Raw genomic sequence first — 14,815 nt, forward strand, 5'->3', positions numbered from 1 at the left:
GGACCAGATGGCTTCACAGGCGAATTCTATCAAACATTTAGAGAAGAGCTAACACCTATCCCTCTCAAACTCTTCCAAACTATAGCAGAGGGAGGAACACTCCCAAACTCATTCTATGAGGCCACCATCACCCTGATACCAAAACCAGACAAGGATGTCACAAAGAAAGAAAACTACAGGCCAGTATCACTGATGAACATAGATGCAAAACTCCTCAACAAAATACTAGCAAACAGAATCCAACAACACATTAAACGGATCATACACCATGATCAAGTGGGGTTTATTCCAGGAATGCAAGGATTCTTCAATATACACAATTCAATCAACGTGATACACCATATTAACAAATTGAAGGAGAAAAACCATATGATCATCTCAATAGATGCAGAGAAAGCTTTTGACAAAATTCAACACCCATTTATGATAAAAACCCTGCAGAAAGTAGGCATAGAGGGAACGTTCCTCAACATAATAAAGGCCATATATGACAAACCCACAGCCAACATCGTCCTCAATGGTGAAACACTGAAACCTTTCCCACTAAGATCAAGAACAAGACAAGGTTGCGCACTCTCACCACTCTTATTCAACACAGTTTTGGAAGTTTTAGCCACAGCAATCAGAGAAGAAAGGGAAATAAAAGGAATCCAAATCAGAAAAGAAGAAGTAAAGCTGTCACTATTTGCAGATGACATGATACTATACATAGAGAATCCTAAAGATGCTACCAGAAAACTACTAGAGCTAATAATGAAATTGGTAAAGTAGCAGGATACAAAATTAATGCACAGAAATCTCTGGCATTCCTATACACTAATGATGAAAAATCTGAAAGTGAAATCAAGAAAAAACTCCCATTTACCATTGCAACAAAAAGAATAAAATACCTAGGAATAAACCTACCTAAGGAGACAAAAGACCTGTATGCAGAAAATTATGAGACACTGATGAAAGAAATTAAAGATGATACAAATAGCTGGAGAGATATACCATGTTCTTGGATTGGAAGAATCAACATTGTGAAAATGACTCTACTACCCAAAGCAATCTACAGATTCAATGCAATCCCTATCAAACTACCACTGGCATTTTTCACAGAACTAGAACAAAAATTTTCACAACTTGTATGGAAACAGAAAAGACCCCGAATAGCCAAAGCAATCTGGAGAATGAAAAACGGAGCTGGAGGAATCAGGCTCCCTGACTTCAGACTATACTACAAAGCTACAGTAATCAAGACAGTATGGTACTGGCACAAGAACAGAAAGATAGATCAATGGAACAGGATAGAAAGCCCAGAGATAAACCCATGCACATATGATCACCTTATCTTTGATAAAGGAGGCAGGAATGTACAGTGGAGAAAGGACAGCCTCTTCAATAAGTAGTGCTGAGAAAACTGGACAGGTACATGTAAAACTATGAGATTAGATCAATCCCTAACACCATACACAAAAATAAGCTCAAAATGGATTAAAGACCTAAATGTAAGGCCAGAAACTATCAAACTCTTAGAGGAAAACATAGGCAGGACACTCTATGACATAAATCACAGCAAGATCCTTTTTGACCCACCTCCTAGAGAAATGGAAATAAAAACAAAAATAAACAAATGGGACCTAATGAAACTGCAAAGCTTTTGCACAGCAAAGGAAACCATAAACAGGACCAAAAGACAACCCTCAGAATGGGAGAAAATATTTGCAAATGAAGCAGCTGACAAAGGATTAATCTCCAAAATTTATAAGCAGCTCATGCAGCTCAATAACAAAAAAACAAACAACCCAATCCAAAAATGGGCAGAAGACCTAAATAGACATTTCTCCAAAGAAGATATACAGACTGCCAACAAACACATGAAAGAATGCTCAACATCATTAATCATTAGAGAAATGCAAATCAAAACTACAATGAGATATCATCTCACACCAGTCAGAATGGCCATCATCAAAAAATCTAGAAACAATAAATGCTGGAGAGGGTGTGGAGAAAAGGGAACCCTCTTGCACTGTTGGTGGGAATGTAAATTGATACAGCCACTGTGGAGAACAGTATGGAGGTTCCTTAAAAAACTACAAAAGCAATCCCACTACTGGGCATATACCCTGAGAAAACCATAATTCAAAGAGTCATGTACCAAAATGTTCATTGCAGCTCTATTTACAATAGCCCAGAGGTGGAAACAACCTAAGTGTCTATCATCGGATGAATGGATAAAGAAGATGTGGCACATATGTACAATGGAATATTACTCAGCCATAAAAAGAAACGAAATTGAGCTATTTGTAATGAGGTGGATAGACCTAGAGTCTGTCATACAGAGTGAAATAAGTCAGAAAGAGAGAGACAAATACCGTATGCTAACACATATATATGGAATTTAAGGGAAAAAAATGTCATGAAGAACCTAGGGGTAAAACAGGAATAAAGACACAGACCTACTAGCGAATGGACTTGAGGATATGGGGAGGGGGAAGAGTGAGCTGTGACAAAGCGAGAGAGAGGCATGGACATATATACACTACCAAACTTAAGGTAGATTGCTAGTGGGAAGCAGCCGCATAGCACAGGGAGATCAGCTAGGTGCTTTGTGACCACCTAGAGGGGTGCGATAGGGAGGGTGCGTGGGAAGGAGACACAAGAGGGAAGAGATATGGGGACCTATGTATATATATAACTGATTCATTTTGTTGTAAAGCAGAAACTAACACACCATTGTAAAGCAATTCTACTCCAATAAAGATGTTAAAAAAAAAAAAGAAAGAAGCCAAAAAAAAAAAAAAGAACCTCAGTGACTTATGGGACAACCTCAAGCATACATGTAACTAGAGTCACAGAAGGAATAGAAGAGACCAAAAATACTTCGAGAAATTTTGTTTGAAATTTTTTCAAAATTTGATGGAAATTACAAACCCACAGATTCAAGAAACTTAATGAGCTCTGTCCAGATTGAAATGACCATTTTTCCTTTGTACCCTGTTGTATCCCATACATATTTTTTATCACAGAAACTGTAACATTTGAATGCACTTTTTTGCCTGTCTCCCTACAGCAAATTGTGAGCAATTTTAAGGCAGAATAGTGCATGACATATGATAAATACTCAATCAACCAAAGTTCTCAAATGCTAAAGAAAAAAAAAAAAAAAGAATTAATCTCCAAAATATATAAACAGCACATGCAGCTCAATATTAAAAAAACAAACAACCCAATCAAAAAATGGGCAGAAGACCTAAATAGACATTTCTCCAAAGAAGACATACAGATGGCCAAGAAGCACATGAAAAGCTGCTGAACATCACTAATTATTAGAGAAATGCAAATCAAAACTACAATGAGGTATCACCTCACACCAGTTAGAATGGGCATCATCAGAAAATTTACAATCAACAAATGCTGGAGAGGGTGTGGAGAAAAGGGAACCCTCTTGCACTGTTGGTGGAAATGTAAATTGATACAGCCACTATGGAGAACAGTATGGAGGTTCCTTAAAAAACTAAAAATAGAATTACCGTATGATCCAGCAATCCGACTACTGGGCATATACCCAGAGAAAACCATAATTCAAAAAGACACATCCACCCCAGTGTTCACTGCAACACTATTCACAATAGCCAGGTCATGGAAGCAACCTAAATGCCCACTGACAGATGAATGGATAAAGAAGGTGTGGTACATGTATACAATGGAATATTACTCAGCCATAAAAAGGAACGAAATTGGGTCATTTGTAGAGACATGGTTGGATCTAGAGACTGTCATACTGAGTGAAGTAAGTCGGAAAGAGAAAAACAAATATCGTATATTAACGCACATATGTGGAACCTAGAAAAATGGTACAGATGAACCTGTTTGCAGGGCAGAAATTGAGACACAGATGTAGAGAAGAAACGTATGGACACCAAGGGGGGAAAGTGGTGGCGGGGGTGGAGGTGGTGGTTTGATGGATTGGGAGATTGGGATTGACATGCATACACTAATATGTATAAAATGGATAACTAATAAGAACCTGCTGTATAAAAAATAAATAAAATTTAAAATTGTTTTAATTTTAAAAAAACCACTGTATCTGATTTTACTCCTCATCTCCTTGAAGCCCATCCAGTGGCTCCCCACTGTCAACAGTATATGGTCCAAACTTCTGAGCATGGTATCTAAACCCTCTGTGTGCTGGTCCTCGCCTTCCTCTCTAGCGGTAGCACTCAATGCACTCCCCTCCTATGCCATGCACCTGACAAGAGGCACCAGGTCAGTTTCTCCTCCTCTGAGGTCAGGCTTTTCCTCACATTGCTCCCTCTAATGAAGTGCCCGCTCCCCAAACTTCCCACCTGGGGACACCTGTTTATCTTTCCAGTCTGGAAGCATTTCTATATGATCTCCGAGGTCACAAGGTAACACGGTTGAAAACTAAGGATAAAGAGAAAATCTTGGAATCAGCCTGAGAAAGGGGGAGTATTACACACAGGAGAATAACAATAAGTATGAGATCTGACTTCTCATCAAAAGAAGGAAACCAAGATGCTCTTCAATAGGTGAGTGGATAAACTGTGATACATCCAGACAGTGGAACATTATTCAGTGCTAAAAGGAAATGAGCTATCAAGCCTTGAAAAGACATGCATATCACTAAGTGAAAGAAGCCAATCTGAAAAGGCTACATACTGTATGACTCCAACCATATGACATTCTGGAAAGGGCAAAACTATGGAGACAGTAAAAAGATCAGTGGTTGCCAGGGGTTGGGGGAAGGGATAAACAGGTGGCGCACAGAGGATTTTTAGGGCAGCGAAAATACTCTGTACAGTATTGTCATAGTGGATACATGTCATTACACATCTGTCCAAACTCAGAAGGTACAACACCAAGAGTGAACCGTAACGTAAGTGATGGACTCTGGATGGTTACGATGTGCCAGTGTGGTTCATCAGTTGTGTACCACTTTTGTGGGGGACACAGATAATCCGGGTGGAAGGGAGGCAGTGCACAGGAAATCTCTGTACCTTCCTCTCAAACTTGCTGTGACCCTAAAACTACGCCAAAAAAAACTATGTCTTTAAAAGAGGAGGTGGAGAAGGAGAACAAGGCCCCCAGACAGAATGTTGAAAGAAAAAAAACTGTCAACCTGAGGTTCTTTCTCCAGTGGAATTATCTTTTAAAATTGAGGGTAAAATTAAAGACATTTCCAGATACAGAAAAGCTGAGAGAAATTGTTGCTAGCATACCTGTCTCACAAGAAATACTAAAGGAAGCTCTTCAGTCTGAAGGGAAAATTACAATCGATAGTACTTTAGAAATGCAGGAAGAAATCAAGGGTCCCAGAAATGGCAAATATGTGGGTAAATGTAAAAAACTGTATATAATTTTTTCTTCAGACATTTTGACTGTTTTCAAAATCAAAAGCTCAAGACCACAAAAGAATCATCAGAATAATACAACAGAAACAATGAGGGGTCTTGACCACAGAGCTGAGCTTTAGTATAACTCTGGGATTTCGATAACTTTCATTTATTTGATCTTTGAGCCTCAATCCTCCTCTGTAAAACAGGGCTAATAATATCCACTTTGCAAGGTTATTTTGAGGATTAAGATAATGACTAAAGTGCATAGCACAGTGCATGGCACATAGATTTTCTATAAATGGTAGGTATTATCAGACCCTTAACTTTGCCATTAAGCATAATATTTTCTTGTTGCTCGCTATATAACCCGTTTTTGTGTTTGTTTTCACTTTGGGCACATCTCTCTCTGTTGGAATATTTGCTGTTTAGGGAGATGCTGTAGTTCTCAGTCAACAAAAATGACAGGGTTTTTCTCAAGAGCAGTGGAATAGGCAATAGGCAGCCCCATCTCACCCCTACTGGAGAAAAGCACCCCTCCACATAATGGTACCATTGACATTCTTGTTATGACCCTTTTAAAATCTTCAATCTCTCCACATACAACAATTTTCTACCCCTTGTTTTCTAAAATACATCTACTACTTACTGCCTCAATCAAATTAACTCACAGACACATCCCTGTACTCTAAATAACCACGTTTCAAAAGCTCTGTCTTCTGGGCTAGCGAAAACCTCCACCATGTAAATAAATCCATAAATAAGTCACCCTGTTTTAATGATCTTAATAAAAACTACTAAAGCAAAGAATTGCTCATATTAAATTAAACTTCCCTTTGGTCTGCTGTATGAAATACCTAAAAATCCCGTGGACTGATTCCTTTTCATGAAAAGTGAAAAACTCATGGGTTAAGAAAAAAGAAATAGAATGTTTTAAAAATATAAATGTTTGCTCTGAAAAGCTTCTTTCCTACAAGGACAGGCTTAGCTGAAGAAAGCCATTAGGATCACTTTTTCCAGCGGCTCTGTGCCTTCCGCCCGGGCTGGCGCACGCAGAGGACCACAGCCACCCCGCCCGCAGGGCTGCCGCTCCCCAAGTGCGTGTGCCAGCAGACTCCCGTAAAAAATACACCGTATGAAAATCTGGGAGCTGTTCAAACATATCGGAAGCAGGATTAAGTGCCCTTCCCCGAAAGGGAGAAATGTTTTTCACTCTTTCCCGAAGCTAATGAACCTAAACAGGACTCGATTTGGAGAAGAAAATGGCTCCCTGTTCGTCTGCAAGTATTTCCACAAGGAATGCATCTCTCCTCTTCCCCCATCTTCTCTTCCTTTTTATCTCTGACCTGAGGAAATAGGAGTCGCCGCATCCCCTGGGGGAAGGAGTGGTGGGAGAGCCAGGACGTACCTGTGACAGAGCAGCCAGGAGAAGCGTGGAGAGGAGCGGCCCTCGCATGGCCCCGGCCCGGCCGCGCGCAGCCGGAGATGCGAGGCCAGCGCACAAAGCTCCCCTGTCTCTCCAGGAGAAAGGACCCACGCCTCCACCTCTCCCGGCTCCTGACTTCGTGCTCCCGCTCTCAGACTCTGCTTTCGCTTTCCCAGATCCCTTTTACTGCCCTGTTTACTCTCAGGCGACTCTTCTAATATCATATTTACCTTTGCGGTGGCCTGGAGCGCACTCCTCCCGGGACTGAGAAGGGCAGATCAGGGGTGACTTCTGTTTGAGGAGCTGTCCCACCTGCTCTAGAGATCAGAGCCCGCCTTGGGCAAAATGGTGAAGTTAGACGCAGTTACCCGCCTTGCCCTCAGCCTCTCGTCTGGGTTTGCCTCTCCAAGGCCTCTCTGAGCTGCTTGCTTTCCCCAGTCCTCAAGCACAGGGTACCAGCCTGGCCTCTGGCCACAGCACCCCATCACAGCCTGCTGCGTCTGGGCTTCTCCCTCCACATGGTAACAGGTTCCCACAGGCCTCCCCTCACTCCCCAGCTTCTACTCACAGTGCCCTGTACTTATCTCTGTTACAGCACGTTCCTCATAGCAGGTGGGTTAGGTTTGGAAGAAAAATGTAGATTGAACCCAGGTGGACGCCTGCAGGGCCTGAGAGAAGCCCCTTTCTGTGGCTGCAGCCCCATGATAGATGAGAGTAAAGTTAACCCCAATCTTTTGGGGCTAAGATAAGACAACTACACTAGTAGCAATCATTCATTTAACAAATTAAGATTATTTTTAAATTTATTACAGATTTGTACCCCCCTCTCCTTCTAATTCTCACCTCTCTGGCATGTGTGGTCACCAGCCCATGTCCTCCTGTGTCCCGCTGTGTGTGACCTTGGCTTACCCAGCTTCTCAACCTTGGTCTTTGTCCGTGTGTCTTGACATGCATCTGTGACGGGGCTTCGACTTCTTGTGGATCCAGTGTCTGGTCCATCTTCCTGCCCCCATCCTAGGGCCGATTTCTATCCCTTTTGACCTGTTACCTATCCTCCCTTTACCTGTTGCCTCTCCTGGGCTCACTGCTCACCTTTGTTTCTATGTATAAGGACACAGTGACTGACGCGCATTCAGTCCCAAGCCCAAGACCTGGGGAAAAACTGTGCTGCCTGCCAACAACGGGGAATCTGGGGTCCTGGGAGAGCCAGGGACTCCATAAAATGTGCAGACATACCCTACACAATTTACTAAGTAGTCAGTTACGCCATAATTACATACACACCAAACAACAAGGAATACCAAGCATAGTTCTGGTGTCATCTCTTCATCCTTCCTCCCTGAGAAACAGGACAAAACCTGTGTAACAGGGAAAAACCTCTGCATTCTATTACAAGTCAATCACTAAAGGGATGTTGCCTATAAGCTAAAATTAACATAATGGCCCATCTCTGGGAACCCTGCCTCCCAGGTAATGAGAGTTAAGCTAAAATACCTTTGTTTAGCTCACAGGAAACATTCTGACCAGGCCCACCTGTGAATGGCTGCAGGAAGGAAGAAACTAACACACCCCCTCCAGAGCTGGATCAGAACTAAGGCTTCACCCCCTCCCCTTTTAGTATAAACGAAGCCTGGATTCTAACTCGGGGAAGATGGTTCTTTGGGACCGCCCATCTTCTCTGTCTGCTGGCTTTCTGAATAAAGTCGCCACTCCTTGCCCCAACACCTCGGTCTCTCGATTGATTTGCCCGTCCTGCCATGAGCAGGATCAACATGGACTCAGTAACACCTGAGAACGGCCTAGTGAAGGAAGATGGGTCTGTGTCGGTCCAATCTTATCTATTATTTTTGTCTCTCTGGTTTAACATCATCTGATCTTTGGGTTCCCAGCCTCAGTGATTCATGCACCACACCGGCCATGAGAAAGGATCATTTCTCATTTCCTCGCTGGTCCATCAAAAGCAGAAAAATCTACGCCCAGGATTAACATATTCATCAACTACATCCGTCCTCTTCCAAGTGTGATACTGCACCTATCTGTTCAGTGTTTGAACTTAAGGAGATTCATGTTCCTCCCATGTGCCCTCTGCGAAATGCTGGCAGCAGCAGCCATTCTTCTGGAAGTGTCTTCCCTCCCTCGGCAGTCTCTCTGCCACAGGGCATGGGAAGGTGTCATACTCCCCATCCTCGCCTCTTGGTACGAAAGGAACATCTTAGTTGAGAATGAACTTGCGAATCCTCCTCCAGTGTGCGGGATGGATGGGCTCTGGGTTACTCACTGTGGCTTGTGTTCAGACATCTCCAGCCATGGGCGTGCTCCTCTTTAACTATTTCAAGCCCACTACAGATGGACTGAGTGACTATCATATTTCTAGAGGTTGGGGCTGCCATCTTCTACTGTAGACATCAAGAGCCATCACAGTGTGTGTCTTGCTGTGAGCACTTTCCTACATTATCTCATTGAACAAAATGCTCATCTGCCTGGGAGTTCATTTCACAAGTGTTCAGCTTGAGATGTACATTCAAGTAGACATGTCATTGAGCATAACTAATATCTGCAAGATGTTTCATGATTTACAAGGAAGTTCACATGCATTATCTTTTTTAATTTCACAGCTCAGTGAGGTATGCAAAAGCAGTATTACCATCCTCATTTAGCAGATTAAAAAGTTGAGGTTAAGTGATTGCACTTGGTCCATAAAACACACTTAATCCCAGCCCTCTAGAGCTATGTAATCTACTGAGAGCGAAGATGCTAAACAAATAAACACGCAAAATATCCATGATTAAAAATTGAATAAAGGCTAAAGGCTAATAATAAAGAACAAGAAATTACAAGAGAGAATGATAGGTAAGAGCTAATTTAGATCAGGGGGCAGGGAGGACACCTGTAAGGCAGTGACACAAAGAGTTGAGAGAGAGGTACTTCCCTGGTGGCGCAGTGGTTAAGGATCCGCCTGCCAGTGCAGGGGACACAGGTTCGTTCCCTGGTCTGGGAAGATCCCACACACGGCAGAGCAAATAAGCCCGTGCGCCACAACTACTGAGCCTGCGCTCTACAGCCCGTGAGCCACAACTCCTGAGCCCACGTGCCACAACTACTGAAGCCTGTGCGCCTAGAGCCCGTGCTCCACAACAAGAGAAGCCACCGCAATGAGAAGCCCACGCACTGCAACAAAGAGTAGCCCTCGCTCGCCGCAACTAGAGAAAGCCCGTGTGCAGCAACAAAGACCCAACACAGCCAAAAATAAATAAATAAAATAAGTAAATTTACTAAAAAAAGAAGAGTTGAGAGAGGAAGCCAGCTGAAGAGTCGAGAAGACTCCTGGTCCAGTGGTCTCTCCACTGGCAAAACACACACCTCTGGTGGTGACAAGCTCCATCTGTGAAGAACATGTGCCACTGCCCTTCCTGTAAGACTCCTGAGCTTGTTCTAACAGCATCACAACTAGAATAGTCCCTTCTCCTGGGTCATCTGGGCAGGCAGAGATCAGCCTCCACACCTCCGTCAGTGCACTGAGCATGGGATGAGTCTCCCTTTCCTCACCCCGTCCTTCTTTTCCTCGCTTATTGGTTGTGGAGAGGAAGCTATTGTTAGTCCGAGAAAAGAACCGACATTGTTGGTGTAGTCGGGCGCTGAACGTGGGTGTCAGTGAAAGTAGAGCTTTAATAATAACCGCCGCTGGGCTTCCCTGGTGGCGCAGTTGTTGAGAGTCCGCCTGCTGATGCAGGGGATGCGGGTTCGTGCCCCGGTCTGGGAAGATCCCACATGCCGCGGAGCAGCTGGGCCCGTAAGCCATGGCCGCTGGGCCTGCATGTCCGGAGCCTGTGCTCCGCAACGGGAGAGGCCACAACAGTGAGAGGCCCGCATATCGCAAAAAAAAAAATAAAACCAAAAAACCAAAAAAATAATAACCGCCGCTAACAATTACCAAGTGCTCAGGGCGCCTCATCGTTGTGCCGAGCGCTGTACGCGTGTGGACTCCGCTGCCCCTCACTGCATCACTGCCGGGGAGGTACAGTTATCACCATCTCTGAGGAAGCTGAGGCAAGGCCACGTGGATAGCAAAAGGTAGAACCAAGAATCCAAGCATTTAATCCTCTGCTCTGCTGCCCCTCTGCCTGGCCTGTAAATTACACAGAAACCGCAGCAGGATGATTTATTGAGATAACTAATTTGCACCGCATTTTCAAAGTTTTTTCCTTTCCTGCTCACCTCTCTAGTTTCAAGAAGTTAGTGAGGCCATTTATATGTCCCTCTCTCCATCCTCCAAGCAGAAGAAGGAAGCTACTGCAATGCTTTCTCTCGTCTTTTAGGGAACTGGATCTCACTGAAGAGGTGCTGCTGGGAGAGAAGAGAGGAGTGAGTCTGAGGCAGCCAAGAGAAGGAGGAAGCTCGGGAGGCCGGTGGGGAGGGGTGGGCGGTAAGGACTGGACACTCGGGCCACCTCCGCACAAGTTCCCCGAGGACCTCCGTGCACATACAGAGCCTTCAGTGCCTATGCAGACGTGGCCCGTCGGGGTGTGGGCAGGAAGCTCAGCAAGGGAAGACCAGAGGCCTGGCCTCTTCTCCAGGCACCAGCTAGGCCTCCTGGATTGTTGATCAACCTCTGCTGGCGGCAGTGGTGGAACGGGGAGGAGCCCTCCAATGACGGCTTCGAATAATAAATTTATCTCCAGATGGAGATGGGGGAGGGTGCTTCAGAGCCAGGGTTAATTTAAATTTTAACTTTAATTAAAATTAAGTTAATCAAATTAAAATTTGAATTTGAAGAAAATGAAGAAACGGATATTTCCTACATGCCTGGGTTTGTGGCTTCATATTCATGCTTGCTACGAATACCGTAAGTCTCACAAAATCACCATTCTCCTAGAGCGCATATTCTCCCCTGAAAATTCACAGGCCTCAGAACCAAAACCAATGCCAGGAACCTCTGTACCATCTCCTCTGGCTCTCCGTCCGCTCTGCCTGGGCCAGCAACTAGATCTCTAATCAGGGATTCTTCCAACCAACTTGCTACTGCCGGCCCAACGGTGCTGAAGGGCATTCAAATGGCAGGTGTTCAATAAAAACTTGTTGGTTATTTAAAAGCACTCCTTTTAAAATCGCCCTAAAACTACCAAATCTATGCATGTCTCTATTCTTGCATAATTTATCCACTGCATCCTTATGTGACCTTTTTAAACTAATTGTTGCACTTCTCACATACCTTTTTCCTACATGTGTATCTTTATCTTCTGTTAAATGCGCCTCCCCCCCTTTTTTTTTTTTTTTGCAAAGCTCTAGCCTCAAGATCCTGACATGAATTTCACGACACATGTCCGGGAGAGCAAGTTTGCTCCCTCTTCTTCCCCCACTAACCTACCAGCCTAGTTCACCAGCACCTGCGCACTCTCTGAGGGGCTGCACCATGCGTGCTAAGGTGCTGCCAATGCCCCAGCCTCGGAGGGCAGGTTGGAAGGGTTGCCAGGCTCTGCTTGGCCTCCTGTCCAGCTTTTAGTGAACCAGGTCCAAGAACGAGCAGCCCCTGACGACCGCAGAACGCCAGGCCTGCCATCTGCGTGGGCCTCATAGCAGAGTCTCCTTGAAAAGGAACAGGTGCCCTCATTCCAGGGCATCAGAAAGTCAGGCTGCGGCCCAAGAAAAACAAGGCCCGCAAGGTTACCTCAGAGGATCTAACTCACTTTGTCACTTGGCCCTGTTAGACGGGTTTGCAGGGGGAGCCCTGTGTGGGAAAGAGGGCTGAGTTCATCAGATGCAGGAGCTGAGGGGCCTCCTGAGAGGCAGGAAGGGAGAGAAGAGGAGGACGACGTATTTCCCGTATTTCCAAATGTGGGTGGAGCTCATCTTCCAGGGAAGGAAAATGTGCATAATGTGGTGTTATTCCTGAGCCTGAAAATGATTGCACGTGGGAATCATAATCCAATTAGATGGGCAGGTCCGTGGGCTGACCTGGAGCCAGCAGACCCCAGTTCACACTGCAAGTTCTGCTACTTACCAGCTCGCTGACCTTGGACAATATCCTCCACGTCTCCCCACCTCTAGGCTTCTTAACCTTCCAGTCCATCCTCGACACTGCTGCAGATTTATCTTCCTTCAACACAAATTTGACCAAGTCACTCTCCTACTCAGTACCTTTCTTTTACTCCCCCTTGCACCCGGGATAAAATCCACCTCCTGGCCAGCATGGTAGATAGAGCTCTGGGATGCAGCGGCCTTCCCACGGGCCTGTCCCCTCCTCACCCCTGCACTTACACAACACAGAAATGCTGTGGGTGGGCTGTGCTGTGTGTTCCCCCAGACTCTTGCCTTTGCTTCTGAAGTTCTACCAGGAGAAACCCGCCCACTGTTCACCGGTTTGGTGAACCATTCGCATTAGTGACTCTGCTGAGAAGCCTTCCTAACCAGCACCTCTGAACAAAGGTCCTCAAGCCCTTTGTGCACAGCTAATGGCCGTGTAAAACCTGTATTGCAATCATGTGTTTCCTTGGAGGGTTGCCAGATTTAGCTAATAAAAAGAAGGGTAATAATAATGATAGGATGCCCAATTATTTTTTTAGTATATATGGGACATATTTTATATTAAAAATCTATTCGTTGTTAACATGAACCTCAGATTTAGCTGGACTTACGTTTATATGGATTGTCCCTACTGGACCGAGTCACAAGAGGGTGGAGACTGACGAGACCTATCAATACAGCCTTGGTACACACAAAATGACCGGCAGGTGCTTGATAATCTTTATTTACCTTACATGATTGGCACCTGGAGTTTCTAGACAAGTTATTCGTTTTACAGGCAAATGAATAAACACGGCATTAATTTTTTTCTTTGCCTTTTAACATTAGGTCGCCTTTTGAAGGCTAAGCGTTGCCCCACGCACAATTCAGACTGCAGTTTCTGATGTTCAATTCTGAGGTTCAGAACTGCAGTTCTGCACTTTTCCAGACCCAACCTGCAATGAACACTGATAGACGATAGATGGCGCAATGGACTAACGTACTGGCCTTCCGCCCCGCTGCGGGAGGCGGGTAAGAAAGAAGGCGCAGCGCTGCCGCAGAGCCCTGCGTTATTGATTGCAAAGCTGCCGCAGAGGTGGGAGGATCCCGCCGCCATCTCGCCAGGTCTCCCGCAGTATCCGGGATGTCCCTTCAAGATGCTTTCCACTCCCTGCCAAGTCCCTTGATGTGGGAGGAGAGAGCTGTCTGTCGCACACATTATTTTTCTCATTCATAGGAAGATTGGACCTCTCCATAGAATTATTTTAATTCACATTGTCACTGTGAACAGTGGCACCAAAGAATAGCAGCTGTCCTTTTTGAAGACCACCGCCTTTTAAATCGACATCTACGCTTAAATATTACCGAGTGTAATTAAAAGGCAATAAAATCGTGTGGGGATGGGATGAGGGTGTTCATCACTCAATTATAAAACATTATTTTATAAATAGATGAAACAGTTGGAAATAAATAGATGAAAATACTTGGGATGTAAAATAATTTCGTTATATTGATGTGTGAGCGCGGCTACGTTTTCAGCCCCATTGTAACCGGACACCTACCTGCACATTCTAACTGAAAGGAGGTGCTCTGAAAGTAAACCGTGGGTGGGGTCGCCGTGCAAGTCACGATTGGCATCCCTCACTGCTAACAGTAGAGGGCGATAATCCATTCGGACAAAAAGGAGAATCATGCGCACAAACGATACCTTTACGCAGCCAACATTTTATTGTAACAGGGAACTTAAAATCTATCTTCACAGACACACACAAAAAATCTATCTTCACTCACCAATCCTTTTATTGACCCAATGCCTCTTCTTAGCATCTGGGTTTGCTGGTTAGAGGGCTGTATTATTTCCTTTCTTTGCAAACCACACACACATAATGCATCCTCTGTATTGTCTCACTGGGTTTCCTTACTGAGATGAGAATTTAAAGACAGTACAAAGCATCTTGACTCAAGAATCCTTCTAGATGCTGTACTGATAACCATCAAATATAATTCAGCAATGCTTTTAAAATAGACTTTCCTTCACTGAGTCTTTCCA

At 44.5% G+C, this 14,815-nt stretch overlaps 1 protein-coding gene across 1 annotated transcript in view; it reads right to left on the reverse strand.

The window, feature by feature from the left end:
• The window catches only part of CCN6 (cellular communication network factor 6), a 32,485-nt gene extending 18,603 nt beyond the window's left edge, over window positions 1-13,882 (reverse strand). The window contains exons 1-2 of the mRNA XM_067702898.1: window positions 13,774-13,882; window positions 12,158-12,348 (exon numbers count right to left, since the gene is read on the reverse strand). Coding sequence (XP_067558999.1) covers window positions 12,158-12,348; window positions 13,774-13,882 — 300 coding nt within the window. The remainder of the gene's footprint in view (window positions 1-12,157; window positions 12,349-13,773) is intronic.
• Window positions 13,883-14,815: the final 933 nt, after the last annotated feature.

The sequence above is a fragment of the Pseudorca crassidens genome, chromosome 13, assembly GCF_039906515.1.
Source record: "Pseudorca crassidens isolate mPseCra1 chromosome 13, mPseCra1.hap1, whole genome shotgun sequence".
Lineage (NCBI taxonomy): Eukaryota > Metazoa > Chordata > Mammalia > Artiodactyla > Delphinidae > Pseudorca > Pseudorca crassidens.